We start from the raw sequence: 27,390 nt of genomic DNA, 5'->3' as shown, positions 1-27,390 counted from the left end.
CGGACCTGGCGGGCGCCGCGCCCGTTCTTGAGCCGCCAGGGCCGCACGCTTTCTGATGACCTATAATTTGCGCTTGAGCGTCCACGTACCCGGGACACGCCTAGTTCCAACATGGGGCGTGGTCAACATGCGAACAAAAAAATTCTGATCAGTGTGCCGGCTCTGGCGTCCGACAAGGTAAGTCCGACGGAGCAGGTGTCGGCGAGCCCGCTGATGTTAAAAAATTTTGCTACTTTGAATGATTTCTATGATTATTTATAATTATCACCAAGATCTCTGAGGTCTCCAGACACCTGCTTGGTGTTGGCCATGCTGACAGACAGGTGCCGGTTCTGAGTGTCCATGCTGGCGTTGCCGGTCGTTCCCGGCCACTGGCTCGGCTGAGCCATGCCACTGCCGTGGTTCATAGAAATAAATCACGTTGTGATGACTCGTGCGCCGCACTGCACCGCCGTGCCGGTCCGTAGCAGCCACCGGCGTTCCTGCCGCCGCTCAGCCGCGCGGCCATTGTAGCTGCCGAATCTCTGCCGAGCGCGCTCGCTTAGCGGTCGCGCGATCGGCCGCAAAATTCCCGGCCAAAATTGCGCGGCCAGTCGCTGCCCGCGGCCATCGGCGGGCAGCCATCGGCGCACGGCCGCGCAAATCCCCGCTCGAGCGGTTTTTACGATTGCGTTATGTGGCAAGCACTCCCTAGTGTGCCACGATCTACCAAGCAGATCATGTGGTACCAAGCAGTTCCAAGCGGCCGGGTCCGTGCCAGCGGCCGGCCGCGGCCGTCGCCGTCGCCGTCGCCGTCGCCGCCGCCGCCGCCGCCGCCGTCCGTCAGGCTCCCAGCACCAGCCGAAAAGCGTGTACAGCCGGCCGCCCGATTTCGCGGGCGCTAGCCGTTTACTCTCTGGATCCAACGCTACAGGAACAGACAGCTTGATAGCCACCCGTTAATTGAATGCCGCTCTTGGGCGATGCCACGTCGACGCGGCGTCGCCAGCGGCCCGACCCCCGCCGGGCTCGGCCAGCACGGCCAGCCAGGGCCATTCGTCGGTAGTCTATGTAGAGCTTGCATGTGCCCCGGCTGGCCGGCCGGCCGGGTTGACTCATTATAGCGAGCCAAAAAAAAAGTTTTTAAGGAAATTTCGGCCGCCATCCGGAAAATCAAGAAAAATCTGAGGCCAGGGCTGTCTCCAGGATTTATAGGCCGCCCAATCCGCCTTGTCGTCTGCATAAAGACCTCTCTGGACCTATAGAGACGCCATGTTCCGTTCCTGCAAGCTCGCGCGCAGCGCAGCCCCCGCGCTGTCGGCGGCAGTGCGCTCGAGCCTCGGTGCGGCCCGGCAGGGCCGCGTCGCTGTCCGTGTGAGCCAGTTTGGCGGGCAGATGCGCGCGAACTCGACCAAGTCGACGGTGGTGCAGCTGCTGAACAACATTGGCAGCAAGCGCGAGGTGGAGCAGTACCTCAAGTACTTCACGTCGGTGGACAAGTAAGTGGACGCGACGGGCGCGCTGACAAACAGCCAGCAGTTTGCGGTCATCAAGGTCGGCGGCGCGATCATCACGCAGAACCTGGAGGAGCTGGCGTCGTCGCTGGCGTTCCTGAACCACGTCGGGCTGTATCCGATCATCCTGCACGGCACGGGCCCGCAAATCAACGAGATCCTCGAGAAGGAGGGCGTGGAGCCCGAGTACCACGACGGCATCCGCGTGACGGACAGCAAGACCATGTCGGTGGTGCGCAAGTGCTTCCTCGAGCAGAACATGAAGCTGGTGGAGGCGCTGGAGAAGCACGGCGTGCGCGCGCGGCCGATCATCGGCGGCGTGTTCACGGCCGAGTACCTGGACAAGGACAAGTACGACCTGGTCGGCCGGATCACGTCGGTGGACAAGTCGTCGATCGAGGCGTCGATCCGCGCGGGCGCGCTGCCGGTGCTGACGTCGATGGCCGAGACGTACGACGGCCAGATCCTGAACATCAACGCGGACGTGGCCGCGGGCGAGCTGGCGCGGGTGGTGCAGCCGCTGAAGATCGTGTACCTGAACGAGAAGGGCGGGCTGATCCACGGCGAGACGGGCGAGATCATCAGCGTGATCAACCTGGACGAGGAGTACGACTCGCTGATGAAGCAGCCGTGGGTCAAGTACGGCACCAAGCTCAAGATCAAGGAGATCCGCGACCTGCTGATGCACCTGCCGCGGTCGTCGTCGGTGGCGATCATCTCGACGGGCGACCTCGAGAAGGAGCTCTTCACGGACTCGGGCGCGGGCACGATGATCCACCGGGGCTTCAAGATCGTGACGACGGACAAGGTGGCGGACTTCCCGTCGGCGGGCGCGCTCAAGCAGGCGCTGCTGCGGGACTCGACGATCGCGAACGAGACCGCGGCCGAGGCGTACGCGGCCACGCTCGAGTCGACGCCCTTCACCGCGTACTCGGACGAGCCGCTGGAGGTGCTGGCCGTGGTCAAGGAGGCCAAGAACGGCGGACCAGCCTACGTGGACATCTTCTCGGGCACGCACGAGGCGTGGACCAACAAGGTCACCGACAACGTCTGGAACACGCTGCAGTCCAAGCACGCCGCGCTGCAGTGGGTCATCAAGGAGGACCACGAGCGCGCGTCGTGGTTCTTCGACCGCGCCGACGGCTCGTTCGTCAAGAACGGCCACATCTTCTTCTGGGCGGGCGTGGACTCGCCCGACGCGGTCACGGACATGATCAAGCAGTTCACCAAGAGCATCTCGCAGGTGCCGGCGGCCGGCGGCGCGCCCGCGCGCGGCGCGGGCCAGGTCCGCAAGTTCTCGACGCTGACGCGGACGCTGTTTCCGAACGAGAAGAGCGCGCTCGGCCGCCGGGCGTACTCGACGCAGGCCGACAACACGCGCAAGGGCGCCAACACCAAGCCGGCCAAGGTCGCGCTGATCGGCGCGCGCGGCTACACCGGCCAGGCGCTCATCAGCCTGATCGACAGCCACCCGTACTTTGAGCTCAACAACGTGTCGTCGCGCGAGCTGGCGGGCAAGGTCCTGCAGGGCTACAGCAAGAAGGAGATCGTGTACCAGAGCCTGTCGGTGGACGACGTCAAGAGGATGGAGGAGGACGGCGAGATCGACGTGTGGGTGATGGCGCTGCCCAACGGCGCGTGCATGCCGTTCGTGAACGCGATCGAGTCGGTCGAGGGCGGCAAGAGCTCGATCGTCGACCTGAGCGCGGACTTCCGGTTCGACAGCGCGTGGGCGTACGGCCTGCCGGAGCTCAACGACCGCGAGGCGATCGCCAAGTCGAAGCGGATCGCCAACCCCGGCTGCTACGCGACCGGGTCGCAGGCCGCGATCGCGCCGCTGGTGCCGTACCTGGCCGGCCAGCCCACGGTGTTTGGCGTGTCGGGCTACTCGGGCGCCGGCACCAAGCCGTCGCCCAAGAACGACGTCAACGTGCTCAAGGACAACATGATCGCGTACGCGCTGACGGACCACATCCACGAGCGCGAGGTGTCGGCGCAGATGGGCACGTCGGTGGCGTTTGTGCCGCACGTGGCGTCGTGGTTCCAGGGCATCAGCCTGACGGTGTCGCTGCCGCTCAAGAAGTACATGACGTCGCAGGAGATCCGCGAGATCTACGCGGCCAAGTACGCCGGCGAGCCGCTGATCCACGTGACGACCGAGGCGCCCATGGTCAAGGACAACTCGGGCAAGCACTCGGTCGCGGTCGGCGGCTTCGGCGTGCACTCCAAGGAGCCGCGCGTGGTCGTCGTGGCCACGATCGACAACCTGCTCAAGGGCGCCGCCACGCAGTGCCTGCAGAACATGAACCTGACGATGGACTACGACGAGCTGGCGGGCATCCCGCGCGACTAGCTGCAAAAGTTCTGATTACGTGATAGAGTGTTAATACACGCCCGACCGGGCAAGCAAGCTGCGGCCGCAGCGGCCCTACTCCTCGTCCTTGGGGTCGCCGATGCCGTCCTCGTTGATCGTGAAGATGCACTCGGACTCGGGCAGGCACGGCGAGTCGTAGACCTTGCAGATGCGCTGCTCGGCCCGGCCCTTCTTGAGCGACAGCCGCGTGGTCGACGCGTGCGCCAGGATGTTGCCGCCGATCGGCTTCTTGGGGTCCGGGTTGTACATGGACGCCATGCCGTCGACCTGGGCGACGACCTGGTTGGTGATGATGACGGCGATGCCGAACTGGGTCAGCGCGCTCGGCGGCCACGTACCTCGTCCGCCAGCCGCTGGAGCGTGCGCAGGAACTTGGCGACGTGCATCTGGCGCGCGGCGAGCTCGCCGCGGCCGTTGAAGTCCGTGCGGTACAGCGACATGATGCTGTCGACGATCAGGATCGAGAACCGCGAGTTGGCCATCAGGCTGGCGGCCTGGTTCAGCAGCTGCAGCTGGTGGTCCGCGTTGTACGCGCGCGCGTACGCGACGTTGTCCAGGACCTCCTGGCCGTTGAGCCCGAACCGCTGGGCGATCGACAGCAGCCGCACGGGCCGGAACGTGCCCTCGGTGTCGATGTAGAGGCACTTGCCCTCGCCGCCGCCCATGTCGATGGGCAGCTGGCACGTGACGGCGAGCGTGTGGCACAGCTGGCTCTTGCCCGTGCGGAACTCGCCAAACACCTCGGTGATGGACCCGGTCTCGATGCCGCCGGCCAGCAGCGTGTCGAGCTGCTTGGACCCGGTCGTGATCGAGATCAGGTCGCTCCGCCGCTGGTGGTACTCGGTCGCGGTCGTGAAGCCCATGGGCACGACCTTGCAGGCTGCTGTCAGCCACGCCACCGCCACACGTACCCTCCGTCAGCAGCTTGTCGGCCTTGGCCTCGGAGATGCCGCGGATGCCCAGCAGCACGCGCTTGGGCCTGCGGTCAGCGCGCCCGGACGCCGACCTACGTATAGGCGATCGACTCGACCGTGTTGAACCCGGCCTCGAGGATCTTCTTGATGTCCGAGCCGGTGATGCCGTTGCCCTGGCGTCAGCGCGGCCGCGGCCGACGTACCTCGAGCATGGACAGCGGCGTCGGGCCGGTGACGACCATCTCCTCGTCGACGAACTCGCCCTCCTGGGGCATGGCCGGCGCACCTTCTTCAGCTTCGAGCGACATGGTGGTGGGGAGGAGAGAGGAGCGGGCGGCGCTGAAGACGCGTCGGCGCCACCGCACGTGACGGTCAACAAAGCCGGTCTGGCGCGTTTGCGGCCGCAACGCGCGCGCGGCGCGCGAGATACGCTGGCGCGCGCGGCGCTGGTGTCACGTCGGCGCGGCGCGCTACTGGCCGGGCCGGAGGGCGGGCGCCACGGCCGGTGGCGCGGTAGCTGCTGCTCAGCCACGGGCCGCGGCGGCGGGTGGCTGTGCGGCGAGCCTGTGGCGAGGCTGCCGGGCGGCTGCTCAGCACGCCGCATCTCCGGGTGCCGACAGCCGGCCGCCGGCCGCCGCCGCGTCCGTCAAGCGCCGCGCCCACGACCACGGCGTCGCGCTCCCGCTGCCTCGCTGCCGAAGGCAGCCCGCGCCTGCTCGCGCGGGCGCGCTTGCGGCGGCAAGCCGCGGCGCCCGCGGCAGACCGCAGCGCCCGCGCCGCGGCACCGCCACACGGCGGCCCCGCACGGCGGCCCCTGAGCCCCTGGTCGGTGCGACGGCCGGTCGCACAAGACACGCGCGAGCCCTAGCTCGGGGCGCGGGAGAACCCTAGCCGGGTAACCGCAAGCCTTCTCGCCGCCGCGCCTCCACCGACACACAATGGCGCTGCCCGACAGACCGCCGTGCCTCCCGGCCGAGCTGGAGCTCGCGCTGGTGTCGCAGGGCGCCGAGGCCCAGGTGTTCTACTCGGCGGTCCATCCGTTCAACTCGCAGCGCGTGGCCGGCGACGGCGCGTGCCACGGATTCATGCTCAAGTATCGGCCGCCAAAGACGTACCGGCATCCCACGCTTGACCAGCAGCTCACCAAGCACCGGACGCTGGCCGAGGCGCGCGTGCTGTTCCGGCTGGCGCAGGCCGGCGTCAGCGTGCCTGAGCTGGTCGCGGTCGACCCCAAGGACGGCTGCATCTGGATGGAGAACGTCGACGGCCCGTCGCTCAAGGCGTGGATCTGGCAGAGCGAGGCCGCCGCCGGCGCCGGCGCGGCCGCCGCCGGCGCGCACGAGCTGCTGCAGGCGGTCGGCGCGCAGATCGCCACGCTGCACGCGCTGGACATCGTCCACGGCGACCTGACCACGTCCAACGTGCTCGTCCGGGCCGGCCACGCGGTGCTGATCGACTTCGGCCTGGCGTCGCAGGCGACCCTGGCCGAGGACAAGGCCGTCGACCTGTACGTGCTCGAGCGGGCGTTCAGCAGCACGCACCCGCAGCACGCGGAGGAGTACTTCGCGGCCGTCCTCGTCGGCTACGAGGCCGCGTACGGCCGCGGCACCAAGGCCGCCGTGTTCAAGGTCAAGGAGATCCTGAAGAAGCTGGACGCGGTGCGGCTGCGCGGCCGCAAGCGCAGCATGGTGGGCTAGCATAGTAATCTATTGATGCGAGAATCCGGCAATCCAGCCGTTGGCGGCAACGACGCCGCGGTTGGTCACGATCACAGTGGCCTTGACGAGCCACGCCCACGCCCAGCCCGCGGCCGGCAGCGCCGGGCATGCGGCGAGCACGGGCGCGAGCACGCCGGCAACGGCGGTCTGTGGCAGCACGTCGAACGCGTCGTTGTGCGCGACCAGCTTGACGTCGGCCGTCTTGGCCAGCTCAAGCAGGCTCGGCGGGAGTGCGCAGCAGTCCCGCACGTTGATCTGGTTCAGCGCCGGGCGCGGGCACGATTGCGCCGCGCAGAACGCGACCAGCGCCGCCAGCCGGGCGGTCGAGAACTCGGCGACAGCGAAGCGCGCGACGCCGGCGGCCTCGGGCGCGCGCGTAACGCCCAGCCACGTGTCAGACACGGCCGCCAGCAGCGCGCCCTCGTCCGCGTCGTCCTCGTCGTCGGGCGAGAACACGATCTCGGGGAACGAGAGCACGAGGATGTCGACTGTCTTGGGCTGGCCGGCGGTCAGCGCCAGCTCGGCCAGCGCCGCGCGCGCGGCCGCCACGCGGCCGGCGACGGCCGCGGCCGGCGCCGTGCCCGGCGCCGGCCATGCAAAAAAGATCTTGGCGGTCAGCTCGAGCCGGCCGTCGTCCTCGGCGTCCCAGGCTGCGCCACGAGGAGCCACCAGCGGCGCGACCGCGGGCGGCCCGATGCGCACGGGCGCGGCGGGCGCGGCCGCGCGCGGCTCGTCCGCCCACGCCGCCGCGCGCCGCGCGAGGTCGGGACCGACGTCCTGCGGCCCCTGCGCCTCGTGCGACACGTTCCCAGTCGATAGCACAATCATGTCCATGCCGTGGCCGGCGGGTCCGGAGCGGTGCGACTTGGCGACGTGCTGACAAAGCTTACCCGGCGTGCGGCTGCGCGCCGTTGTCGGCCACGTGACGGTGGTCCGTTCGCGCCCGTTCCGGCTAGCGCTCCCGGAGACATATAAGCCGCGAGCCGCTGCATCGCCGCCATCGACCCAATGGACTCCACCGTGCCCGAGAGCTTTTACGACCTGGCGCCCGCCGACGCGCGCGGCGCGCCGTACCCCTTTGAGCAGCTGGCCGGCAAGGCCGTGATGATCGTGAACGTGGCGTCCAAGTAAGTGCAGATGCGGGGCGCGCTGACGGCAGGTGCGGCTTCACTCCGGTGCGTGAAGAGTCTGCGCAGGCTAACGGCAGCAATACGAGGGCCTGGAGGAGCTGTACCGCAAGTTTGCGGACCGCGGCCTGGTGATCATCGGCTTCCCGTGCAACCAGTTTGGCCGCCAGGAGCCCGGCACGGACGAGGAGATCGCGCAGTTCTGCACGCTCAACTACGGCGTGACGGTACGGCAGCGCGGGGGCGAGCTGACGGCAGTTCCCGATCATGAAGAAGGTGGACGTGAACGGCACGAGCGCGGACCCGGTGTACAAGTTCCTGAAGGCGCACAAGTACGTGGCGCGGGGGCGCGGCTGACGACAGGGCCGGCACGCTGGGCTTCCGCGGCATCAAGTGGAACTTTGAGAAGTTCCTGATCGACCCGTCCGGCAAGGTTGTGGACCGGTACTCGTCGTTCTCGTCGCCAGGTGCGTGGGCAGGCGCGGAGGGAGCACGTGCTAACTACCAACAGCCTCGATCGAGGGGGCCGTCGAGAAGCTGCTCCAGTAGGGCGGCGCGGGGCGGTGCGCGGCGGTGCGCGGCGGTGCAGGCGCGGCTCGCGCGGCTCGGTCCGCGCACCGCCCCGCACCGCCCGCCACCGCCACCAGATAGCTACAATACAGTTGCCAGCGTGCTGGCGATGCAATTTCTAGAGTACAGGAGCGGTCACAGGTAGTTGAACAGCCGCTCGTAGATGGAGAAGAACGTCATGTTGACGACGCCGGTGCGAACGATCGACGCCCTGTGCGTTAGCGGGTTCGGCTGGCGGGCGGCGGCGTGCGTGGCGTGCGTAGCCGAACGCCCGGCAAGCTCCGACGCCCACTTCCAAAGCGGGCACACTTACCCAATTCCGCGGTACATGCGCGGGTGCGACAGGCTCAGCGTGCGCCGCGTCGGCGGCGTGCCGGGCGGCCGCGTCAGGATGTCCCGCTGGAAGATGGACTTCATCGTGTCGATCGGAAACACGACCGACCACGACAAGATGCCGCACATGCCGCCCGAGAAGGCGATCACCAGCGGCGAGACCTCCTCGGGCCCGTTCGACGCCATCAGCGTCTTCTTGAGCGACTCGTACACGGTGAAGTAGAGCGCCGTGCCGATGCAGTCGCGCGCTGCCGTCAGCGCGCCCACGGGGATACCTACCGAGGCCGTACGAGAAGCCCGAGTACAGGCCGAGCAGCCCGCGCCGCTGCACGATGTTGCGCGCGCTCTCGATCGTCCCCCGCGGCCGGTGCGGCTCCGGCCGCGAGTCGGGCAGCGACGCCTGCGACGCGCGCGCCATCAGCATCTCGATCTGCGTCGACAGCTTGGTGAACTCGAACGGGCACGCAAACAGCGACACGCACGCGCCCGCCGTCGCGCCCGACAGAAAGTAGATCGGCATGGACGCGTACACGTCCTTGCGCGCAAACTGGGCCAGCACGCCCGACGCCGGCGCCGGTTCCGCGTCCACAAGGTCGGCGTAGGCCGGGCCGAGCGCGCGCTTGAGCGCGTCGCCGTAGGCGATCTTGCACTGCGCGTAGATCGAGAACGACAGCGTCCGTCCGGTTGTGATCGACACCAGCGGCGCCGACACGCCTGCCGTCAGCCCGCCCGCTGCGCCACTTACCGCGGAAGAACCCGGCGAGGCCCTCGGTGCGCTTGGTCTCGAGCACGCAGTGCAGCATCGAGTTGAACTTGTACGTCTGCATCCGCGTCTTGACGCTGTCGAACGGAAACCCGACCAGCGTCGACACCATCGACGAGCACCCGGCCGAGAGCGCGGTCTTGTATTCGCGCTGCCAGGGCGAGAGCGAGTGCTCGCCCTCGAGCTCGATGGCCGAGCGGACGTCGGTGGCGCCTGCGCCGCAATCCGTGCGGCTCACGTCCCCCATCGCGCCGGCCGTCCTCTCCGCGTCTGCGGCCGTTGCTGCGCGCTTCTCGCGCTGCTCCGCCGCAGGTTCTGTCGCGTCTGCGGCCGTCTGGCCGCGTCCGCGGCGCTGCTGCGCGTCCGCTTTCCTTTGGCCGTGTCACGACCTAGCGGCTCCTGCGCCGCGCTCAGTCGATTGGCCTGTCTGTGTGTGCGCGCCGCCTGTGCGCTACCTGTTTGCTGTCCCGCGTGGCCTGCTGTGGCCGTCCGAACCTGATTGTCGCCGTCGTTCGGGGGGTTGTGTGGTCCGGCTGTGCCGGCTGGCTTAACTACAACTTTGTACGTCAGACTGTGTTGGGAAGGAAGCTCCGGTCGGATAGGCGGCTATCAAGCAGCACCAGAACGGCTGCGGAGCGTCTCGCGCCTCCGGCGGAGCCTGCCGAGGTTGGTCTACGCACTGGCAGGCAAGTGGGCTGCAGCCGGGGGCAGCAGTAGCTGCTCGGCGGCCGTTCGGACGGCTGCCGGCTCAACGGAAGCGGAGCCTGTGCGCGGCCCAATGAAATCCCGGCCTGCAGGACGACGGCGCGGGATGCGGGCAGCGGCGGGCTGCGCCGGGCCGCCAGGTGCCGGCGGGGCTGCTGATGGAGGGGCCTGGCGGGGTCGGCCGGCAGCGCCGGCGGCCGGTGGCCTCACCTGAGCCGCACGAGATGCGGCGCGTGTGCGCGGCTGGTGCGACGCTGCGGAAGATCCGCGCGACGCTCCGTGCGGCGCAGGATGAGGCGCGGCATGGGGCGCTGTGTGCGGCTCATGCGGCTCATGCGGCTCGTGCGGCTCGTGCGACCCATGCGGCCGCGCCGTGCGGCGCACACTCTACGGCGCCCGCGCCCGCGCCACAGCGCAAGGCGCGGCGTGCAGTCCGCTCGCAGCGACCAAACGTATATAGACGTAAATATGTAGAGATCAACAGTGCGGCCAGTCAGGACTCCCGACAGACTCTAATAGATGGGGTCGAATGCAGGCGCTTAGAAGGCCAGGAACGCAACGAGCAGGCCGATCGAGGCCGCCGGCAGGATCTGGCGGGCCAGACCAACAACGGTAGCCTGAGCCGACGAGTCGGCAATGGTCTCGTTGGCGCGGGCAGTGTAGTTGCCGGTCGAGTTGACGCGCGAGCCGGTCGAAGACGACGCGTTGGCGTAGGGCGGGCTGGCCAGGGTCGTGTTGCGCTTGGGCACGGGCGCGTCAGCCTTCTGGGTCTTGTTCGAGGCAGCGGCGGCGGTGGGCGCAGCGGCCATCATGCCGGGAACATCGGCGACCTGGCTGACGTCCATGGGCTCGGCAGCAACGTGCTCGGCCGAGGCCTCGGGGACGGCAGCGGGCTCGGCGGCAGCCTCAACCACGGGCTCGGCGGCAGCGGCCTCGGGCGCAGGGGTGGCCTGGGCAAAGTCGTAGCCGAGGAACTGGGGGTAGGTGACGGTCATGGTGGCCTCGGCGTCGTAGAACACGGTCTGGGCGGGGGTGAAGATGGCGACCGGGCTCGGGCGCTCCTCGACCTCGTAGGCCTCGGGGAAGTCGTCCTCGGACAGAACAGCCTCGGGCGTGGCAACGGCCTCGGGCGCGTCCTGGGCGGGCGCGGCAGCGGGCGTCGGCGCCGGCACGACCTGCTCGGGCGCGACCTCGGCGGCCTCGGGCGCGGCAGTCGGCTCGGCGGCGGCGCTGGTCACACCAGCAACCTCCTCGGACGCGGCCGGGCCGAAGGTGGTGTCGACCGAGACCTCAAAGAGGCCATCGGCGGCGGCCTGAGGCTGCGGCGCGGCGGTGATCATGGGGATCTCGGCCGGCTTGACAAAGTCGGCCTCGTCGACGTCCTCGTCGGCGGTCATCTCCTCCGCGGGCTCTTCCGCGTCCTCGACCTCGGCGTCCTCGACCTCGGCGTCCTCGACGTCCTCGTCGTCCTCGACATCAGCAGCCTCAGCATCGGCATCCTCGACAGACGCCTCGTCAGCCTCGTCAGCCTCGTCCGCATCGGCCTCGGCATCATCCTCATAAAAGTTCTGCTCCTCGCTTTCAGTCTCCTCCTTAGCGTAGGGAGGCTCGTGCTCAGCAGAATCAAGGGGACCAACATTCGAGCACACGTCGTTAATGGTCTCGGAAATGTAGAGGAGAATGTCCTGGAGGGTTAGCCCGTCACTGGGCCGGTCGGAATCCAAATTTCCGGCTGCGACTGCCGGGCGGCGCGCGACGGCCGCGGGCCGGGCGCCAATCGCTCTACTTACCGACTCTGGGCAAATTCCATAGCAAGACAGCTCAAGCTGTCTGAGAGAGCCACACTGGCACTCGAGGTTCGTCGGCGGGCACTCGAAGAACTGGACCTGGAGCTCGTTGACACAAGCAGCAACACCAGCAGAGTGCTGTAGACCGGGAAATCGATATCAGCCAACCACGCCTGCAACGCACGCGGCACACTTACGCAGGGGAGCGCGTCCGACTGGAAGAGGTCCTTGAGCACGTCGGCGTTGGCCGCGTTCAGACCGGCCTTGGTCGAGGCCATCGCAAACGACGAGCCCGAGGCCATCAGGCCGAGGGCGGCAACAACAGATCTGGTAACCATTGTGTTTGGATGCAGGGGAGGATGGGGGAGAAAGAGCGAGCGGCCGCCGGGGCCTATCTATCGACGGCCGCCGTTGGCAAGCCGACCGTCGGTCGGAAAGCCAACGGCGTGGAGGTCGCGGTCGCGGAGGGCGAGCGCGTTGGTAAAGTGCCGGCGTAAACAAAGGTTGCTGTGGCAACGCAAATGGGCAACGCACGTGACTCAGCCGCACGTCGTGCGCCGCGCGCCGCACGCCGGCCGCCGCGCCGGCCGCACCGCGGCCCGCGTACGCGCGCACAGCCACGGCAGACTGCGCCTGCCCCGCCCGCTGCACGCGCCGCGCCCCGGGCGGTGCTGTGTGGCGCGGCGCCGCTAGCCTGCTCGGCGGCGACTTTCGCCGGGTTTCGGCTCATGGTGCAGTGTACGCTGCACGCTAATGCACCGGCTAGCGTCCTGAGATCTATAATTGTTCCATGAGCGCCCGAAGCCGTTAGCCGCACCTGCTACTGATTATGCGGTGCGCTCAAAATAAGCTTTTATGTTCAGGAACATACTAGCGTGATTGTGTTCACGCGCTAGGAGTCAATATACCCGCAAGACCTGGCAATGCAAGGGTAGAACCAGCTTTTTTTTTAGGTGTGGATACCACCAAACAGGCTACTCCACCACACAAGTCGCTTCCGGCCGCCATAGCAAATTTCTCCTTTTCACTCCCTGAGCGACTTACAAAAATCATTCATCAATAGCTGTGCGGCCGTCAGAAACGACCTCAGCGTGGACAGTTCGAGACCAGCAGCCCCACTGGCCGACCCAGGGACCGAGAGCCCACCCAACAGCGCGAAAGAGCGCCAGGCGGACGTTTGAAGTGGAGCCAATAGACGGGCGTTCCGACCCAGAGACAATTCTTTTCAGCATATAGCATCTGTCAGGTATGTGAGCGCGGGGCGCGGTGCTGACGGCAGCATGTCCAGCAACGACAGCAGTACCATGACGTCCTCGTCGTCTTCGTCCAACGGCGCCGTGTGGACCGTCACGGCGACGACTGGATACTACACGGCGGTCTTGACCGACGGCTCGAGCGTACGCACGACGACGATTGACCTCGACACTCTGTCGTGGTCCGACGGCGTGGCCCAGTTTCCGACGACGACGGACGATGCGTCGACGGCGACTGTTACCGACGCGTACACGACGGGTGCGTCTGAGACCGAGTCGACGACGTCGGCCGAGGTCGTCCAGGTGACCGTCACGACGACGATCGAGGCCACTGTTGTAGGCTCGTCGTCGTCATCGTCGTCGTCGTCGTCGTCGTCGTCGTCGATGACGACCGACTCGATCACGACCACGTCCACCGAAGACTCCGGCTACGCAACTCCTACCGACTCGCCCGACCCTTCGACCTCGATCTCGACCACGTCGTCCTCGGTCGGCACCTCGTTCTACACGGCGGTCACGACCCGCAACGGCGGCGGCTCGACGACGACCACCGGCGCAATCACGACCTCGACCAACTCTGCCGGCTCGGAGGCCCACACCGGAATGAGCTCGGGCGCCAAGATCGGCATCGGTGTCGGCGTGCCCGTGGGCGTCATTGCCCTGGTTGCCCTGCTCCTGCTGCTGTTTTACCGCCGCCGCAAGAACAACAACCTCAAGCGTGCCGAGCTCAAGGAGCACATCGACGACTACAAGTTCGACGTCGCTGGCGCTGGTGCGGGTGCCGGCCGGACTGGTCTTGCCGCGGGTGCGGCTGGCGGCGCGGCCGTGGGCGCTGCGGCGGGCGCTGGAGCTGTGGTTGAGGCTGACTCGCACGTCGTTGGCGGTGAGGACGCTGACGTGTTTGAGGTTGGCGGAGACGACGACGTGTACGAGTTGGACTCGGGCGAGCACCTGTCGCCTGAGCCTCGGTCGTAAGGGAATGGCGTGTTTTTGTTTTATAATAATAATATGATCTTTGGTTAGTCTACGTCTGGACGCCTGTATGACCTGGCTAGCTAACCGGTTGGCGATCAGCTCGTCGGCCGGCGGGTAGATCGGGGCACCGGGGGCTGACCGGTCGCCACGGCATCAGGTGGGCCGAGCCGGTTAGGCAGACTGAAAGCTGAGCTGGCCGTGGAGGTGACCGTTCCTGTCCACCACTGGCCACAGCCGACAGCCGGCGGCTGCATAGCTAGCACCTTACGAGCCTCGGCTGGCTTGGCCTCCGTCCGTTGCCACTTCCTCCTCGCGCGAAAAGCGCGCCGGAGGGCGCGGCACCCGGCGCGCCGGTCCGCCCATCGCCGGCAGCGCACCCGCCTAGCTGCGGCCGACTGTTTGTTTAAACAGTGCCGTTTCGGGCGTCTCCGCATCTCGCGGCTGTGGCCGGTCGCATCCGCATCCACCCCCGCCGCACGCGACCGAGCTCGCCTAAATGCGTCGTAGTCGGCGGTGGAGCGGCGCGGCGCAGCTAGTCGCCGGCTTGGCCGGGTCTGTCTAGGGCAGTGCTGCGGTTGCAAACTCGCCTGCTGTGTGAGGGGCTGGAACACCTCGCAAAATCCGCAGAGCCCAGAGATCGTCCACGCACTCGAACCACGATGTCGGCCTTCAACGACCCGTTCTACGATCTCCAACAGGAGGTGCAGGCGCAGCTGGCCAACCTGCGGTCGCTCGTGTCGTCGTACGAGCGGCTGTCGGCCACGGCCGGGCTGTCGTCGCCGGAGCTTGCCCAGACCGAGCAGGACCTGATCACGACGCTGGAGGACCTCGACCTGAACCTGCGCGATCTCAAGGAGTCGGTCGACGCCATCCTGCAGTCGCCGGACCAGTTCTTCGAGCTGACTCAGGCCGAGATAGACGCGCGCAAGAAGTTTGTGGAAGGATACATCACCGAGGTCGAGAAGATCCGGGCAAACTACGCCAACATGTCGATGGCCATGCGGCGCAAGCGTCCGCCGACCAAGGACGGCTTCACGACGATTGACGTCGGCGGCGACGCGGCCGAGCCGGACCTGGAGTGGGAGCGCGAGCAGCAGCAGCTGTTGATGCGCGAGCAGGACCAGCAGCTCGAGGGCGTGCTGGGGACGGTCAACAACCTGCGCCAGCAGGCGCAGGTTATGGGCCAGGAGCTGGGCGACCAGATAGAGTGAGTGCGTGGGCTACCGGTGCTGACCGCAGGCTGCTGGAGGACCTGGACAACCGCGTGACGACGACGCAGGACAAGCTGCAGCTGGGCATGCGCCGGGTGAAATGGATCCTGCGCAAGAACGAGGGTAAGTGCCCCCCTCCCCGCGCGGGCCGTCAGCCGCAAACCGTGCGCGCGGCTGCGGCTGATCGGCGGCCACTACCGGCAGCCGGCCAGTGGCCAGGAGCCGGCGGAGGCCAGTGGCCGGTGGCCGCTGCTGGCGGCGGCCCCTGGACGCGACAGCCGCAGTGCAGAAAGCTAACCACGAGTAGAAACGGCGTCGTCGTGTTGCATTATTCTCCTGATCGTCGTCCTGATCATCCTGCTCATCCTGATCATCACCATGTAGACTACCGGCATTGTTTTTGGCGTCTGGCTGTAATATACTCTTTCTCTAGCGTGGGGGCGCGACGCGACAGCGGCAGTCGGCCGCCCAGGGCATGGCGCGCGGCACGGTGTCCGACCGGGCCGGGCGGCCGGCACGCTGGGCCGGCCGCGCTCGCTTGAGTCCAGCGCGTTGGTTGTACGACGCGGCGGCTGGGGTGGCGCCGCCAAGCACGGCCGACTGCAGGTTGCGACGCGCCAGGCGCCCGTACGCGCGGCGGCCTGTCGCGGCCCGGCCGTGCTCACGACCACGCTTGGCGGGCCGCTTCGGGCCGCCTGAGACGCGGCGGCGGCCGCGCCGCGGCCGTGCATGCCCGCGCCGTGGCACGCGTGCGGGCGGGGCGGGCGCGGGCGAGTCCGTGCGCGAGTGACATTTCGGCTGTAGTTGCCCGGCGATTTGCTACCAAACAATTTGAATATTATGCGTGACATTGTGGGCGCATTCGACCACATGGCTGACGCAACGCCACTTGGGCGGAGCCGTGGGCGCCATTTAACCCGGCAACCCCAACAATCCACAGATTTGGCTGCGTTAGAAGAGTCTACTTGGCTTTCGCGCACACCACTCCGCCAGAGAAAGTGCAGAAAATCAGCAAAACGCTATCAAACTCCTCTACACGACAGGTCGCCTCAGCACCCCTCTTCGCCCGTGTCCACGAAATGCTTAAGCGTGCTGCGCAGTGAGTGTACCAGAACCTGTTCGATCGAGAGCTAGCAAGCGGTGCGAGTCGCCGCCCGCAAGACACCAGAGCGCCAGCTTGATAGAAGGGGCCCCCTCCGGCCAGCACGACCGGCCGCTCGCCTTAGACGACCCTCGCGGCGCCCGAAGCAGGCCCGCGTGCCCAAGGCTGCAGGCCGCAAGCTTCCAAACTCACACATCCGATCGCAGCGCCGGCCCGATGGACCCTGTCGAATCGACGCTCCGCTCGGAGGACACCAACTTTTCGTTCCTGCTGGACGTGGACGCCGACCGCGAGCTGTACCCGTTCCAGTGCACGGACGACACGATTGCGCCGCGGACGCTGCCGAGTGCGGCAGCTGTTGCCGCCGCAGCCCCCCCGCCGTTGCTGTCGCCGGCCGAGCTGTCGCTGACGTTGTCGCCGTCGTCGCTCTCGACGTCGACGACGCCCGTGCTGTCCAACGACGACTGCGACATGGACGACGACAGCGATTCGGTGCTCAACTACGGCTCGGGCTCGGGCTCGGGCCGCCACGAAGACGACTACCTGGCCGAGCACTTTGACTTCGACATGGCCACGAACTCGCCGCTGGAGTCGTACGAAGAAATTACCCAGCGCGCGCTGGGCTCGCACTCGCAGATAGACCAGCCGTCGGCGCTGTTTGTGCGACCTGGCCGCGCGGGCGCGCCGCTGAAGCAGGAGCCCTTTGTGGCGCGGCCGCTTGACGGCAAACAGCCGCATGTGCCAGCTGGCCCCGCCCCTGAGGCTCTGGCCGTGTCGGACAGTGTTGCACCGGCCGCGGGCGCGTCTGTGGACGCGGTCGACGTGAAGACCGAGCCCGCGTCCCGCGACGGCCTCGCTTTTTCGCCCACCGCCCCCGGCCACGAGAAGCTCGTCATGCAGCAAGGACGCCCGACCGACTGGAAACCGCCGGCGCACATGCCCGACTTCAACCCGGAAGACTGGGCCGACGCCGAGCTTCCCTACAAGCTGTCGGTGAGCACCGACACGGTCAAGTCGCGCGTCGAGACGCAGATCAAGGCCATGCTCACGTTCGAGCCGCCGCCGGGTGCGCTGTTTGTGCACCTGCCGGCGAGCACGATCGCCAAGCCGCGCCAGCAGCTGCGCAAGACGTTCGAGCCGGACGACAAGACGCTCGACTTGGACGTCGTCGTCGTCTGCGACCACAACCGCTACCGCTACATCAACGTCTGCACGGGCTGCATCAACCGCGAGCGCAAGCGCGCCTCGCGCAAGAAGCAGCCGACCGTGGACGACACACACTGGCTCGAGAACGGCGAGGGCCGCGGCATCATGTTCAATTGCTCTGAGCTGCTGGAGATCTCGCCCAAGGCGTCGGCCGCGGCCGGCGCGTCCGACGGCGTCAAGCACGTCGAGCTGCCGATGCGTATTCCGTGCTACTGTCGCCACCATGCTGAGCGCACCGGATTCAGGTATGTGACCCCGCCCAGGTGGCACGGACAGCGCTAACCCCGACAGAGTGTACTTTGTGGTCAAAGACCACACCGGCAAGGTCGTCGCGCGCGCGTTCACGAACCCGATCATGATCACAGACGACCACAAGACGACGAACGCAAACGCGCGCAAGAAGTCGACGTACGCGCAGTCGATGAGCGCGGACGTGCCGGACTCGCCCGAAGAGCGGTCGTACGCCGATCAGGGCCAGATCAACACAAAGAAGCGCAAGTCGTCGTCGCGGACGTCGACGTCGTCGACGCACAGCGCCGGCCCGGTGGCGGGCGTGCCGAACGGCAACGTGTGGATGCCCAACAACATGGCCAGCCCGAACTACCCGCCGCAGCGGCAACGGGTAGCCCCGAACGGGGACCTGTCGATAGCTGCTGCCGGCATCCCACCGCCGTCGTCGCAGGCGATCCTGACGCCGCTGACAGTGGGCCAGCAGCAGCTGCAGTTCCAGCCAGACCGGCGGGTGTCGGGCGAGAGCTTTGCCTACTTCAACAACACACAGACGACGCAGCCGTCGCCGGTGCAAACGTCGCCGTTCTCGCAGCCGAGCCCTTCGGCGTCGTCGAACGCAAGCACGCCGCCAGAGTCGTGCTTCACGCCGCTGCAGGCGAAGAACCCGAATGCGAGCCTGGGCCTGGACGTGCCCATCACAATCACGTCGGCGGCAATCTCGGCGTACGCGCCGGCGCCCGGCATGATGGCCGGCAACCCGAACGCGTCCGTCGAGAGCTCGACGCTGCAGCGGTTGATCCCGATGGAGGGTCCGATCCGCGGCGGCATCGAGGTGACCGTGCTCGGCACGGGGTTCCACCAGGGCCTCATTGTCATGTTCGGTGACCAGCCCGCAGCAAAGACGCACATCTGGAGCGAGAGCACGATTGTGGCGATCCTGCCGCCGGCGTCGACGCCGGGGCCGGTGGTGGTGCGGCTGCGCAACGTGGTGACGTCCGAGTTCAGCAAAGACAACCTCAAGCTGTTCACGTACGTCGACGACACAGACAGACAACTTATGGAGCTGGCTTTGCAGGTTGTCGGACTGAAGATGACGGGTCGCCTCGAGGACGCTCGCCAGATTGCCATGAAGATCGTGGGCCAGACCGGTTCTGGTAGCGATAGCGCGAACGGCAACATGGCCACGGTCGAAGGCAACTTTGCGACCAGCCTGGCGGGCGAGACGTCCGAGATGGAGAAGACGCTGCTCAAGTGTCTCGACCTGGTCGACTACAGCGAGACACCCTACAAGGTGCACTGGCAGCACCGCAACGGCGCGGGCCAGACCATGATGCATCTGGCTGTGGTGCTGGGATTCCAGCGGCTGGTGGCAGCGCTGGTGGCGCGCGGCGCGTCGCACCGCGTGGCGGACCACGCGGGCTTCTCGCCGCTGCACTTTGCGTCGATGCTGGGCAACGTGGAGATTGCGCAGCGGCTGCTGAACAGCGACGCGAACCCGGTACGCGAGAGCCACGCGGGCCTGACGGCGATCGACGTGGCGAGCACGGCCGAGATGCGCGCGCTGCTGCTCAAGTACGCGCCGAGCGGCGCAGGCGAGCGCGCGGGCCGGGCGTCGCTGAGCGCGGCGGTCCGCCGGGTGGAGGACTTCCCGGACTGGCCGACGTCGTCGGGCCCGTCGTCGCCGGCGTCGTCGACGGACGACTACTCGGACTCGGAGGACGAGTCGGACTCGGACAGCGCCGGGCTGCCGGAGCGGCGGCTACGCAGCGGCGCGCCGGACGACGAGGACCCGAGCGAGTCGGACCCGTCGGACTCGTCGGACGCGTCCGAGTCGTCGGACTCGGACGGCGAGGACGCGGACGACGCGGACGAGCGGCTGCAGGAGGCCGAGGACGGCGAGGGCGTGCGCGGCGCGCTCGTGCGGCGCAAAAACACGCTGACGTACGGCGCGGACAAGCCGGCCAAGGAGGCCGGCGCCGAGGCCGCGCCGGACAAGGCCAAGCGGCGGCCGTGGTCCAAGAAGCGGATCCAGGGCCTGCTGCAGCGGCACGCGCGGCGCGAGGACAGCGAGGCCGACGACGACGGGTCGGAGACGGACGGCCATCTGTCGCGGCACCAGCGGATCGCCGGGTACCTGGGCGGGATCCGGGCGCGGGCAATGGACAAGATGCAGGCGACGCACCTGACCGAGAACCTCAAGGACAACGTGCACGACGCGCTGACCGCGTTCAACAACCGGCTGCCGACGCTGCCGTACATCAACGACTACTTCTCGTCGGACAAGTCGCAGACCGCGGCGCCGCCGAGCTACGACGAGATCTACCCCGACGGGTCGCCCAAGACCAAGCCGGCAGACGGGGTCGCGCTCGACAAGGGCGGCGTGCTGGCGCTGGCGGCCGAGGGCTCGGCCCAGGCCAGCGCGACCGCGGAGCAGGACCCGTACACCAAGTTCTGGGAGCGCCGGCGCAAGAACAACATCCGGGACGACCTCATGCTGTTCCTGTTCTGGCTGCCGGTGCTGTGCTTCTTCGTGGTGTACCTGATCATGAAGATGTTTGGCGTGCACCTGGTGGAGTACATTCCGCTGCCGAAGCGCGTGTCGGACCTGCTGCTGCTGAACCGCGCGGTCGAGACGTGACCGGCGCCGGCACGGGCGATCGACAATATATATAACGAGGGGTATGGCATGGATTTCGATTTACTTAATTAGCGGGCCCAGGCAAATGATCAAGAGCGATCGACAAAAAGTCAAGAATAAGTGTACACTGGCGTTCTTTCTACATTGTGAACTGTTGGAATATCTTGGAGTCGGATATCGATGTAACTAATACGCAATACTGAGCATTTGTGTTGTTTGACGGGGCGGAGGCGGGCGAGCTGCGCGGACGTGGACCGCGATTCGCGCAGCTGGCCGACAAGCTTTACGTAGAAGGCCGCGCAAAGCTTGCGTGGTGCCGAGCCGCACAAGCGGCGCATGGCGCCCGGCAGGGGCCCGACTGAGTCGGCCGCGGGCCGGCCGGGCCGGCCAGGACTGTGGCGCAGCCGGGCTTGGTTCGAACGCAGCGACAGGTCGCAGCGGACGGGCCCGAGGGCACGTTGGGCCGCGCGTGCGTGTGACGGCGTGTGACTGCGGGTACCCGCGCCAGGGGCGGCGCCAGGGCCTAGCACGGTCTGGGCGGGCTACGCCCAACGGAGGCTCCCGTGGCGAAGCCGTGGCGGAGAGCCGAGTGCAGAAGGAAGTCGCGGAGCCGCACGGCCAGGGCGGCGGGTGGGTACGTGTAGGCCGTCGTCATGCCGCGGCGAAGAGGCGGGCTGCCGTATTCAGGCTGGGCGTCGAACAGGAGGGCGCGTGCAGTGGGCTTGTGGCAGAGGCTCGCGGTCCCATTGGGCAACGCCGGCGAGGCCTGTTCCTCTCCCTGGACGCAGGCGTGCATGGCGCTAGGCCGGGGCGGGGCGCAAAACGCTTAACCGTCAGCACCATGACACGGGGCGGGCCAGGGCGGGCTAGCGCGGCGCATGGTTCGGCGCGCTAGGCCGCGCGCGCCCTAGCGCGCTGGCCGGTGTTAATATGCTCGTCCGCCGCCGATGGCTCTGGTCCCAACGTCACGGCAGCAGGCCGCGTTGTGCGGCCGATTGCGGCGCCGTACGCTGGCCTAGGGCTCCGCCGCGCGAGGGCGCGGCGCGGTGGCGGCCCGGCAGGCTAGCTCGCCCGACCGCGGGCCGATCCCCGCGGTCCGGCGCGTGGGCACGGCCAGGCTTGCCTGATTTGTCCGCGCGGGCTGCAACAGCCAGCGCCGTGGTCCGGCGTGCCAATGCTCAGCCGCCGGCGTACCACGCTGCCGGATCGCGCCGCGTACCACAGAACAGGCTCGCCTGCAGGCGCGCGGGCTTGCCCGAACGGGCCGCCACCGGCGCGGGTGTTCCGCCGCGGCTGGCCGGGTCGCGCGGCGCACCGGCCGGGGCCGCCCGCGAGTCAGCCGCGCCGGCGGCCGCCGGCGACTCCAGGTTGCTGGTCCAGCTCTCCATCCTGCCGAGCGCTGCAGACACCACGGCGCTAGCCCGGCGCGAGCTAGTGGCAAACCCTATTTCTCGCGGTGTTTGCCTGCGTGCCCTGCACTGTCAAACTATACGAGCGTAGCCTCTGGAACTAGGCAGGACGGTATTATTATCTACACGGCCAGCATGGACCTTTGCTGACCACGACGACACAATATAAGCCGCCAGCCAACCCTGCCGCGAACCGACACCGTCGCCAGTCGTCCAGAGCACCGCCAGCCCCGTCTGGCCCTGCCTGCGGAGCCCAGAGCAGCCTAGAACCGCCCCGCAAGAGGTGAGTCTGTGATTCGCGGCCGGCCGCGGGACCGCCGCCGGCACGCCGCGCCGCCGCCGCCGCGGGCGCGGGCCGGCCGGGCCGGTCCGCGGCCGCGGCCGGGCCGCGCGGGCCGTCCAGCAGAGCTGATTGATGGCAGCGCCGCCGACGCGGGCGGATTGTTTGCTCCGTCCGGAGCACGACCAAGCCCGGCCATCCAAGCGCACGCACGCTGCGCGGCCGTCCTAGCCCGCCAGGCCGCCAGGTGAGTCGACCGCGGGCGCGCTGACGCGCGCAGATCGGCGACCGCCGTCCGCCGCCGCCATGAAGTTCGGCAAGTACCTGGCCAAGCGCCAGCTGGAGCTGCCCGAGTACAGCAACCACTTCATCAACTACAAGGTGCTCAAGAAGCTCATGAAGTCGCTCGGCGGCGATCCGCGCAAGCAGAGCGTGTCGGCCGAGGAGATCGAGGCGCAGCTGCAGGCGCACAAGGTCACGTTCTTCTTCCGGGTCGAGCGCGAGCTCGAGAAGGTCAACGCGTTCTACCTGCAGAAGGAGGCCGAGCTCAAGCTGCGGCTGGCCGCGCTGCTGGAGAAGAAGAAGAACGTGCGGCTGAAGCTGGGCCCGCTGCTCAAGACGTCGGCCACGTTCATCGCGCTCCAGGAGGGCTTCCTGCGGTTCCGGCGCGACCTCGACAAGCTCGAGCAGTTCGTCGAGCTCAACGCGACCGGGTTCTCGAAGGTGCTCAAGAAGTGGGACAAGCGCAGCAAGTCGCACACCAAGGAGCTGTACCTGTCCACCGCGGTCGAGGTCCAGCCCGTGTTCCACCGCGAGGACATCGCGGAGCTGTCGGACCTGTCGACGACGTGCCTGCTCGAGCTCGAGGCCTGGGCCGAGGGCCAGGAGGTCACGTTCGACCGGCGCGTGTCGGAGGACACCACGCTGGAGCGCACGAACGAGGAGCTCGACTTTGACTTCCTGCGCAACATCACGCACGAGACCGACAGCACGATCGACGAGTGGATCGCGGGGCTGGCCCGGGCGCCGGACGCGGGCGACCGCATCACGCGGGTGTTCCTGCACGCGATCTCGTTCCGCGCGTCGGACCGCACGCTGCGCGCGCTGTACGCGACCGGCCGCGTGGACACGGCGGCCAAGGACGAGATCAACGAGCGCACGCCGCTGCACGAGGCCGCCATCACCGGGCGCGCCATCGTGCTGGACCTGGTGCTGCCCAGCCAGACCGCGGTGGCGGCGCACACGGACATCTACGGGCGCACGCCGCTGCACTACGCGTGCCTGCACGGCTGCAGCGGCATGATCGCGCGGCTGCTGGACGCCGGCGCGCCCATCAACGGGCTCGACCAGGACAACTTCACGGCGCTGCTGTTTGCGACGACGCACAACCAGGCCGCGTGCGCGCAGGAGCTCATCCGCTCCGGCGCGCGCATCGACCCCGTGTCGGAGCAGGACTACATCCCGCTCAACCTGGCCAGCCAGAAGGGCCTGTACGAGATCACCGAGATGCTGCTGCGGGCGCACGCGCGCATCCTGCCGGACGCCGAGGGCCTGTACCCGCAGCACCTGGTCGCGCACGCCGGCCACGCGCGGCTGATCCCGCTGCTCAAGGCGTTCGACGCCGACATCGACCAGGTCGACGGCCTGGTCGGCTGGACCGCGCTCGTGCACGCGTCCAGCGAGGGCCACGTCGAGACCGTGCGCGCGCTGCTGGCCGCGGACGCCAACATCTACTTCCTCGACTCCAAGAACCTGTCGCCGGTGTACTACGCGGCGTGGGAGGGCCACCTGGACTGCCTCAAGGTGCTGCTGCACGCGATGGGCGACCGCGACCGCTCCGTGCTCGCCGGCCGGCCCGAGGACAGCGACACGACCGTCTTCGACTCGGTCGGCGCGGCGCTGCTCAAGAACCTGCGCACGCCCAAGCGCGCGGCCGAGGACCGCCCGCCGTTCGACGACTCGGCCATGGAGTCGGACGCCGAGGCCATCCCGGACCTGGCGCTGCCGCCGCCGATCATCCCGCTGCGCCGGTACGGCCACAACTTCCTCGACAAGAAGACGTTTGTGGAGATCAGCTTCGACACCGGCGAGGTCTCGGCGTCGGCCGGCCGCCGGGGCGCGACCGCGGGCGACATGCCGGCGTCGCGCGCGTCGCAGCACGCGATCCGGATCTACAGCCAGGCGGGCATCCCGGCGGCGAAGCTGACGATCTCGTCCAAGCTGCTGGACCTGATCCCGCGCAACCTGCTGCTGCCGCTGGCCGACGACGCCAAGACGCTGTCGTTCCAGATCGACCGGCTGGACGAGCTGACGATCGACTTTGAGATCTTCCCGACGTTCGGGTCGAAGCTGATCGCCAAGGCGGTCGCGCTGCCGCAGATCTTCATGGTGCCGTCCGGGTCGGGGCAGTGCCGGCTGCCGCTGTTCGACCTGCGGCTGCACACGATCGGCGAGATCGCGTTCAAGTTCCACGTGATCAAGCCCTACCAGGGCACGCCGCTGGAGATCACCAGCTCGGCCGTGTACTGGAAGTCGACGAGCCAGGTCGAGGCGGCGGCGCCGGCGGCGGCGTTCGGCAGCTTCGGCGCGGTGGACGTGGCCGGCGGGCTGGACGCGCTGAGCGAGCTGCCGGCGCGGCCGACGTCGTCGCCGTCGCTGCTGTTCTCGGCGCAGCGCGAGGGCGCGCCGGCCGCGAGCGAGGTCGTGTCGTCGACGTGGGCCGCGGCCGGGCTGGCCGGCGGCGGCGTCGGCGTCGGCGGCCTGGGCTCGTCGCTCGGCCTGAGCTCGTCGCTCGGCGCCAGCCTGGCCACGTCGCACAACACGCACCTGTCGGTGTCGCAGACCAACCACGCGCACTCGTTCGTGACCGCATCCTCGCTCTCGGGCGAGTACGTCCGGGTGTTTGTGCAGCTCACGCGCGACCTCGTGCCCGTCGTCTACAACAAGTGGGCGTTCCCCGTCCACGGGCTCGACCTGCCCGTGTGCGAGCTCACGGCGGAGCAGTTCCAGACGTTCGGCCGCGCCGGCGCGCCCCGCGACGCCCGCGCGCGCATCGCCGGCGCCGCCGGCGCCCGCGCCGTCTTCGACGCGCTCTCGGACTCGTTCGTCACGCTCGCCGACGTCCTCGCCCTCCTCGACGTCGCCACCAACGTCGACATCTGCATCCTCTACCCCACCGACGTCGAGAAGGAGTACCTCAACATCGTCTCGATCACGGCCGACGAGAACTCGTTCATCGACGCCATCCTCACCGTCGTCTTCGACCACGCCCGCGCCGTCCGGCAGGAGCACGCGGCCAAGGCCCGGTCCGTCGTCTTCTCGTCGCTCAACCCGCGGATCTGCACCGCGCTCAACTGGAAGCAGCCCAACTACCCCGTCTTCTTCGGCATGCGGCTCTACGACGACCTGCGCTTCCAGAGCGCGCACGACCTGCCCGTCGCCGGCAAGGAGGACCGGCGGTGCGTGTCCATCAAGGAGGCGGCCACGTTCGCGGCCAGCAACAACCTCATGGGCCTGATCTGCCCGTCCATCATCCTCAACACGGTGCCGGCGCTGGTCGAGTCGATCCGCGAGTACGGCCTGGTGCTCGTCGCGCAGTCGTACGAGGGCCTGACCCAGGACAACATCGCGCTGTCGATCGACGGCGTGCAGGACCGCAAGACGCTCGAGTTCAACGAGACCATAGACATGTAGATGTTGGGCACATGTATCATTACGAATACACTTCTATGTACACTACCTGGCCAGCCCGAGCTTGGCGTCGTCCTCGGCGCTCACGATGAGCGCGCCGAGCACGTCGCCGGCCTCGTCCTCGGCGAGCAGGTCGAGCCGCTCGCCGGCCTCGGTCACGACCTCGCACCGCTCCATCGCGAACGGCTCGGCCTTGCTGGGCCGCGAGCTGCGGAAGTGCACCGTGGCCGGCACGCCCTTGCTGCCCACGATCGTGAACTCGATGTCGATCAGGCCGTGGAGGAAGTCCAGGTCGCCCGAGATCCACGGGTACGCGTGCTTGAACCGGATGTTGTTGCCCAGCGCCCGGTTGACCAGCGGGCTGCGCCGCAGCCGGTACATCGTCGACGCCACCACCGACGAGTTCTGCCGCTCGTAGTTGAAGAACCCGACCGAGACGAAGCCCATGATCACGGCGAAGATCGCGTAGTTGCCGGCGAGCCGCCACCGGGACGAGTGGATTTCTCGTCAGCGCCGCGCTCGAAAGCCTTACCAGGAAGCTCGTGGTCCACCGTGATGCGCTCCTTGGCCTGCGTGCTGGCCATCCGCACCGTGCGCGTCGCTGCCAGCCGCGGCGCCACGCGCGTGGCCCGCTGCACCTGTCGCAAGAAAGCCATTGGGGAGGATGGGTGGCCGGCGGCGCTCGCGGGCTGGATGAATTTTCTCGCGTCACGTGCGCCGCACGGTGTGCGGCTGCGCCGCACACCGTGCGGCTCGGGGCTGTGCCGAGGGCGCTACCCTCGTCGGGTGCGCCTCCGGCGGCGACTCCGTCGAGGTGGCTGCCTTCGGCAGACTGCGTCCATGCGACCGTAAACCGCCTGCCTGAAGGGCACTACCCTCAACGGAGTCGCCGCCGGAGGCTCGTCGGGTGCGCCTCCGGCGGCCACTCCGTGGAGGGTAACTGCCCTACGGGCAGGGTCATGCGGACGTGAGCCGCACACCGTGCGGCTGACATTGAGTCGCCGCGGAGGCTCGGGTGCCTCCGGCGGCGACTCCGTCGAGGTGGCTGCCTTCGGCAGACTGCGCCCACGCGACCGGAAGCCGCTCTGCCCGAAGGGCACCACCCTCGACGGAGTCGCCGCCGGAGGCTCGTCGGGTGCGCCTCCGGCGGCCACTCCGTGGAGGGTAGCTGCCGGGCAGATTCGTCGCGGGCGTGAGCCGCACGGAGTGCGGCTGACACTGAGTCGCCGCTGGAGGCTTGTCGGGTGCGCCTCCGGCGGCGACTCCGTCGAGGTGGCTGCCTTCGGCAGACTGCGTCTACGCGACGGCAAGCCGCCTGCCCGAAGGGCACCACCCTCGACGGAGTCGCCGCCGGAGGCTCGTCAGGTGTCGATAGGCGACCCGCTGGTGAGCCGCACGGCGTGCGGCTGACACAAGTCGCTTGCCCAAGGGCTCCGCCCCGACGGATCGCCGCTGGAGGCTCGGGTGCGCCTCCGGCAGCGACTCCGTCGAGGGTGCTGCCTTCGGCAACTGAGTCTGGGCGACGGTAAGCCGCCCTGCCCGAAGGGCACCACCCTCGACGGAGTCGCCGGCGGAGGCTCGCACCGGCTCTGCTGTATCGCGAGCGGCCGC

The 27,390-nt window shown here is 68.1% G+C and overlaps 12 protein-coding genes across 12 annotated transcripts; 7 read left to right on the top strand and 5 right to left on the bottom strand.

Annotated features, from left to right (window-relative positions):
• The first annotated feature begins 1,097 nt into the window (after positions 1-1,097).
• On the top strand, positions 1,098-3,884 carry V1510DRAFT_131404 (Aspartate/glutamate/uridylate kinase). Its single transcript, XM_066930318.1, has 2 exons — positions 1,098-1,478; positions 1,512-3,884. The coding sequence occupies exons 1-2, from the start codon at positions 1,252-1,254 to the stop codon at positions 3,844-3,846; spliced, it is 2,562 nt and encodes an 853-aa protein (XP_066788781.1). The 5' UTR covers positions 1,098-1,251; the 3' UTR covers positions 3,847-3,884.
• On the bottom strand, positions 3,789-5,116 carry V1510DRAFT_417500 (Rad51-domain-containing protein). Its single transcript, XM_066933957.1, has 5 exons — positions 4,985-5,116; positions 4,878-4,954; positions 4,779-4,846; positions 4,206-4,747; positions 3,789-4,176 (listed from the first exon to the last, which is right to left on the bottom strand). Exons 1-5 carry the CDS (start codon positions 5,087-5,089, stop codon positions 3,922-3,924), a joined length of 1,047 nt encoding a protein of 348 aa, XP_066788780.1. The 5' UTR covers positions 5,090-5,116; the 3' UTR covers positions 3,789-3,921.
• Positions 5,117-5,551: 435 nt separating this feature from the next.
• On the top strand, positions 5,552-6,483 carry V1510DRAFT_131120 (kinase-like domain-containing protein). Its single transcript, XM_066930317.1, has one exon. The coding sequence runs from the start codon at positions 5,720-5,722 to the stop codon at positions 6,476-6,478; it is 759 nt and encodes a 252-aa protein (XP_066788779.1). The 5' UTR covers positions 5,552-5,719; the 3' UTR covers positions 6,479-6,483.
• V1510DRAFT_417496 (uncharacterized protein) lies at positions 6,419-7,377 on the bottom strand. Its single transcript, XM_066933956.1, has one exon. It carries the CDS (start codon positions 7,331-7,333, stop codon positions 6,488-6,490), a length of 846 nt encoding a protein of 281 aa, XP_066788778.1. The 5' UTR covers positions 7,334-7,377; the 3' UTR covers positions 6,419-6,487.
• A 130-nt stretch (positions 7,378-7,507) lies between these two features.
• On the top strand, positions 7,508-8,242 carry V1510DRAFT_417494 (thioredoxin-like protein; the record flags this gene model as incomplete). Its single annotated transcript, XM_066933955.1, has 6 exons — positions 7,508-7,626; positions 7,659-7,674; positions 7,707-7,853; positions 7,885-7,958; positions 7,990-8,093; positions 8,138-8,242. 6 exons carry the CDS (start codon positions 7,508-7,510, stop codon positions 8,173-8,175), a joined length of 498 nt encoding a protein of 165 aa, XP_066788777.1. The 3' UTR covers positions 8,176-8,242.
• Positions 8,243-8,278: 36 nt separating this feature from the next.
• On the bottom strand, positions 8,279-9,938 carry V1510DRAFT_417489 (mitochondrial carrier domain-containing protein). The gene is made up of 4 exons (XM_066933954.1): positions 9,275-9,938; positions 8,809-9,243; positions 8,510-8,777; positions 8,279-8,407 (listed from the first exon to the last, which is right to left on the bottom strand). Exons 1-4 carry the CDS (start codon positions 9,537-9,539, stop codon positions 8,332-8,334), a joined length of 1,044 nt encoding a protein of 347 aa, XP_066788776.1. The 5' UTR covers positions 9,540-9,938; the 3' UTR covers positions 8,279-8,331.
• A 496-nt stretch (positions 9,939-10,434) lies between these two features.
• V1510DRAFT_417487 (uncharacterized protein) lies at positions 10,435-12,257 on the bottom strand. Its single transcript, XM_066933953.1, has 3 exons — positions 11,982-12,257; positions 11,788-11,922; positions 10,435-11,682 (listed from the first exon to the last, which is right to left on the bottom strand). The coding sequence occupies exons 1-3, from the start codon at positions 12,120-12,122 to the stop codon at positions 10,537-10,539; spliced, it is 1,422 nt and encodes a 473-aa protein (XP_066788775.1). The 5' UTR covers positions 12,123-12,257; the 3' UTR covers positions 10,435-10,536.
• A 1,262-nt stretch (positions 12,258-13,519) lies between these two features.
• V1510DRAFT_417485 (uncharacterized protein) lies at positions 13,520-14,382 on the top strand. The gene has a single exon (XM_066933952.1). The coding sequence runs from the start codon at positions 13,641-13,643 to the stop codon at positions 14,010-14,012; it is 372 nt and encodes a 123-aa protein (XP_066788774.1). The 5' UTR covers positions 13,520-13,640; the 3' UTR covers positions 14,013-14,382.
• A 289-nt stretch (positions 14,383-14,671) lies between these two features.
• On the top strand, positions 14,672-15,607 carry V1510DRAFT_365772 (syntaxin 6, N-terminal-domain-containing protein; the record flags this gene model as incomplete). The annotated part of the gene is made up of 3 exons (XM_066931239.1): positions 14,672-15,219; positions 15,252-15,346; positions 15,531-15,607. The coding sequence occupies 3 exons, from the start codon at positions 14,672-14,674 to the stop codon at positions 15,605-15,607; spliced, it is 720 nt and encodes a 239-aa protein (XP_066788773.1).
• Positions 15,608-16,637: 1,030 nt separating this feature from the next.
• On the top strand, positions 16,638-20,694 carry V1510DRAFT_417480 (uncharacterized protein). The gene is made up of 2 exons (XM_066933951.1): positions 16,638-17,776; positions 17,823-20,694. The coding sequence occupies exons 1-2, from the start codon at positions 16,797-16,799 to the stop codon at positions 20,398-20,400; spliced, it is 3,558 nt and encodes a 1,185-aa protein (XP_066788772.1). The 5' UTR covers positions 16,638-16,796; the 3' UTR covers positions 20,401-20,694.
• Positions 20,695-22,395: 1,701 nt separating this feature from the next.
• Positions 22,396-25,782, top strand: V1510DRAFT_365627 (uncharacterized protein; the record flags this gene model as incomplete). The annotated part of the gene is made up of 2 exons (XM_066931233.1): positions 22,396-24,659; positions 24,786-25,782. 2 exons carry the CDS (start codon positions 22,396-22,398, stop codon positions 25,780-25,782), a joined length of 3,261 nt encoding a protein of 1,086 aa, XP_066788771.1.
• Positions 25,780-26,633, bottom strand: V1510DRAFT_394918 (cytochrome oxidase complex assembly protein 1-domain-containing protein). The gene is made up of 2 exons (XM_066931857.1): positions 26,312-26,633; positions 25,780-26,282 (listed from the first exon to the last, which is right to left on the bottom strand). The coding sequence occupies exons 1-2, from the start codon at positions 26,433-26,435 to the stop codon at positions 25,825-25,827; spliced, it is 582 nt and encodes a 193-aa protein (XP_066788770.1). The 5' UTR covers positions 26,436-26,633; the 3' UTR covers positions 25,780-25,824.
• Positions 26,634-27,390: the final 757 nt, after the last annotated feature.

This window comes from Dipodascopsis tothii (assembly GCF_038497935.1).
Source record: "Dipodascopsis tothii strain CBS 759.85 unplaced genomic scaffold V1510scaffold_16, whole genome shotgun sequence".
NCBI classification, from domain to species: Eukaryota; Fungi; Ascomycota; class Lipomycetes; order Lipomycetales; family Lipomycetaceae; genus Neoaidaea; species Neoaidaea tothii.
This window is presented reverse-complemented; position numbering and strand designations above follow the sequence as displayed.

Coding starts and splice junctions, on each gene's coding strand:
- V1510DRAFT_131404 (XM_066930318.1), top strand. CDS start 1,252: ATGTTCCGTTCCTGCAAGCTCGCGCGCAGCGCAGCCCCCGCGCTGTCG. Junction 1,479..1,511: donor TACTTCACGTCGGTGGACAA/GTAAGTGGACGC, acceptor GCTGACAAACAG/CCAGCAGTTTGCGGTCATCA.
- V1510DRAFT_417500 (XM_066933957.1), bottom strand. CDS start 5,089: ATGTCGCTCGAAGCTGAAGAAGGTGCGCCGGCCATGCCCCAGGAGGGC. Junction 4,847..4,877: donor GTCGAGTCGATCGCCTATAC/GTAGGTCGGCGT, acceptor CGCTGACCGCAG/GCCCAAGCGCGTGCTGCTGG. Junction 4,748..4,778: donor CGACAAGCTGCTGACGGAGG/GTACGTGTGGCG, acceptor GGCTGACAGCAG/CCTGCAAGGTCGTGCCCATG.
- V1510DRAFT_131120 (XM_066930317.1), top strand. CDS start 5,720: ATGGCGCTGCCCGACAGACCGCCGTGCCTCCCGGCCGAGCTGGAGCTC.
- V1510DRAFT_417496 (XM_066933956.1), bottom strand. CDS start 7,333: ATGGACATGATTGTGCTATCGACTGGGAACGTGTCGCACGAGGCGCAG.
- V1510DRAFT_417489 (XM_066933954.1), bottom strand. CDS start 9,539: ATGGGGGACGTGAGCCGCACGGATTGCGGCGCAGGCGCCACCGACGTC. Junction 8,778..8,808: donor GGGCTTCTCGTACGGCCTCG/GTAGGTATCCCC, acceptor CGCTGACGGCAG/CGCGCGACTGCATCGGCACG. Junction 8,408..8,509: donor CGCATGTACCGCGGAATTGG/GTAAGTGTGCCC, acceptor GCTAACGCACAG/GGCGTCGATCGTTCGCACCG.
- V1510DRAFT_417487 (XM_066933953.1), bottom strand. CDS start 12,122: ATGGTTACCAGATCTGTTGTTGCCGCCCTCGGCCTGATGGCCTCGGGC. Junction 11,923..11,981: donor AGTCGGACGCGCTCCCCTGC/GTAAGTGTGCCG, acceptor CCCGGTCTACAG/CACTCTGCTGGTGTTGCTGC. Junction 11,683..11,787: donor ATGGAATTTGCCCAGAGTCG/GTAAGTAGAGCG, acceptor CTAACCCTCCAG/GACATTCTCCTCTACATTTC.
- V1510DRAFT_417485 (XM_066933952.1), top strand. CDS start 13,641: ATGAGCTCGGGCGCCAAGATCGGCATCGGTGTCGGCGTGCCCGTGGGC.
- V1510DRAFT_417480 (XM_066933951.1), top strand. CDS start 16,797: ATGGACGACGACAGCGATTCGGTGCTCAACTACGGCTCGGGCTCGGGC. Junction 17,777..17,822: donor GCTGAGCGCACCGGATTCAG/GTATGTGACCCC, acceptor TAACCCCGACAG/AGTGTACTTTGTGGTCAAAG.
- V1510DRAFT_394918 (XM_066931857.1), bottom strand. CDS start 26,435: ATGGCTTTCTTGCGACAGGTGCAGCGGGCCACGCGCGTGGCGCCGCGG. Junction 26,283..26,311: donor GGTGGACCACGAGCTTCCTG/GTAAGGCTTTCG, acceptor GGCGCTGACGAG/AAATCCACTCGTCCCGGTGG.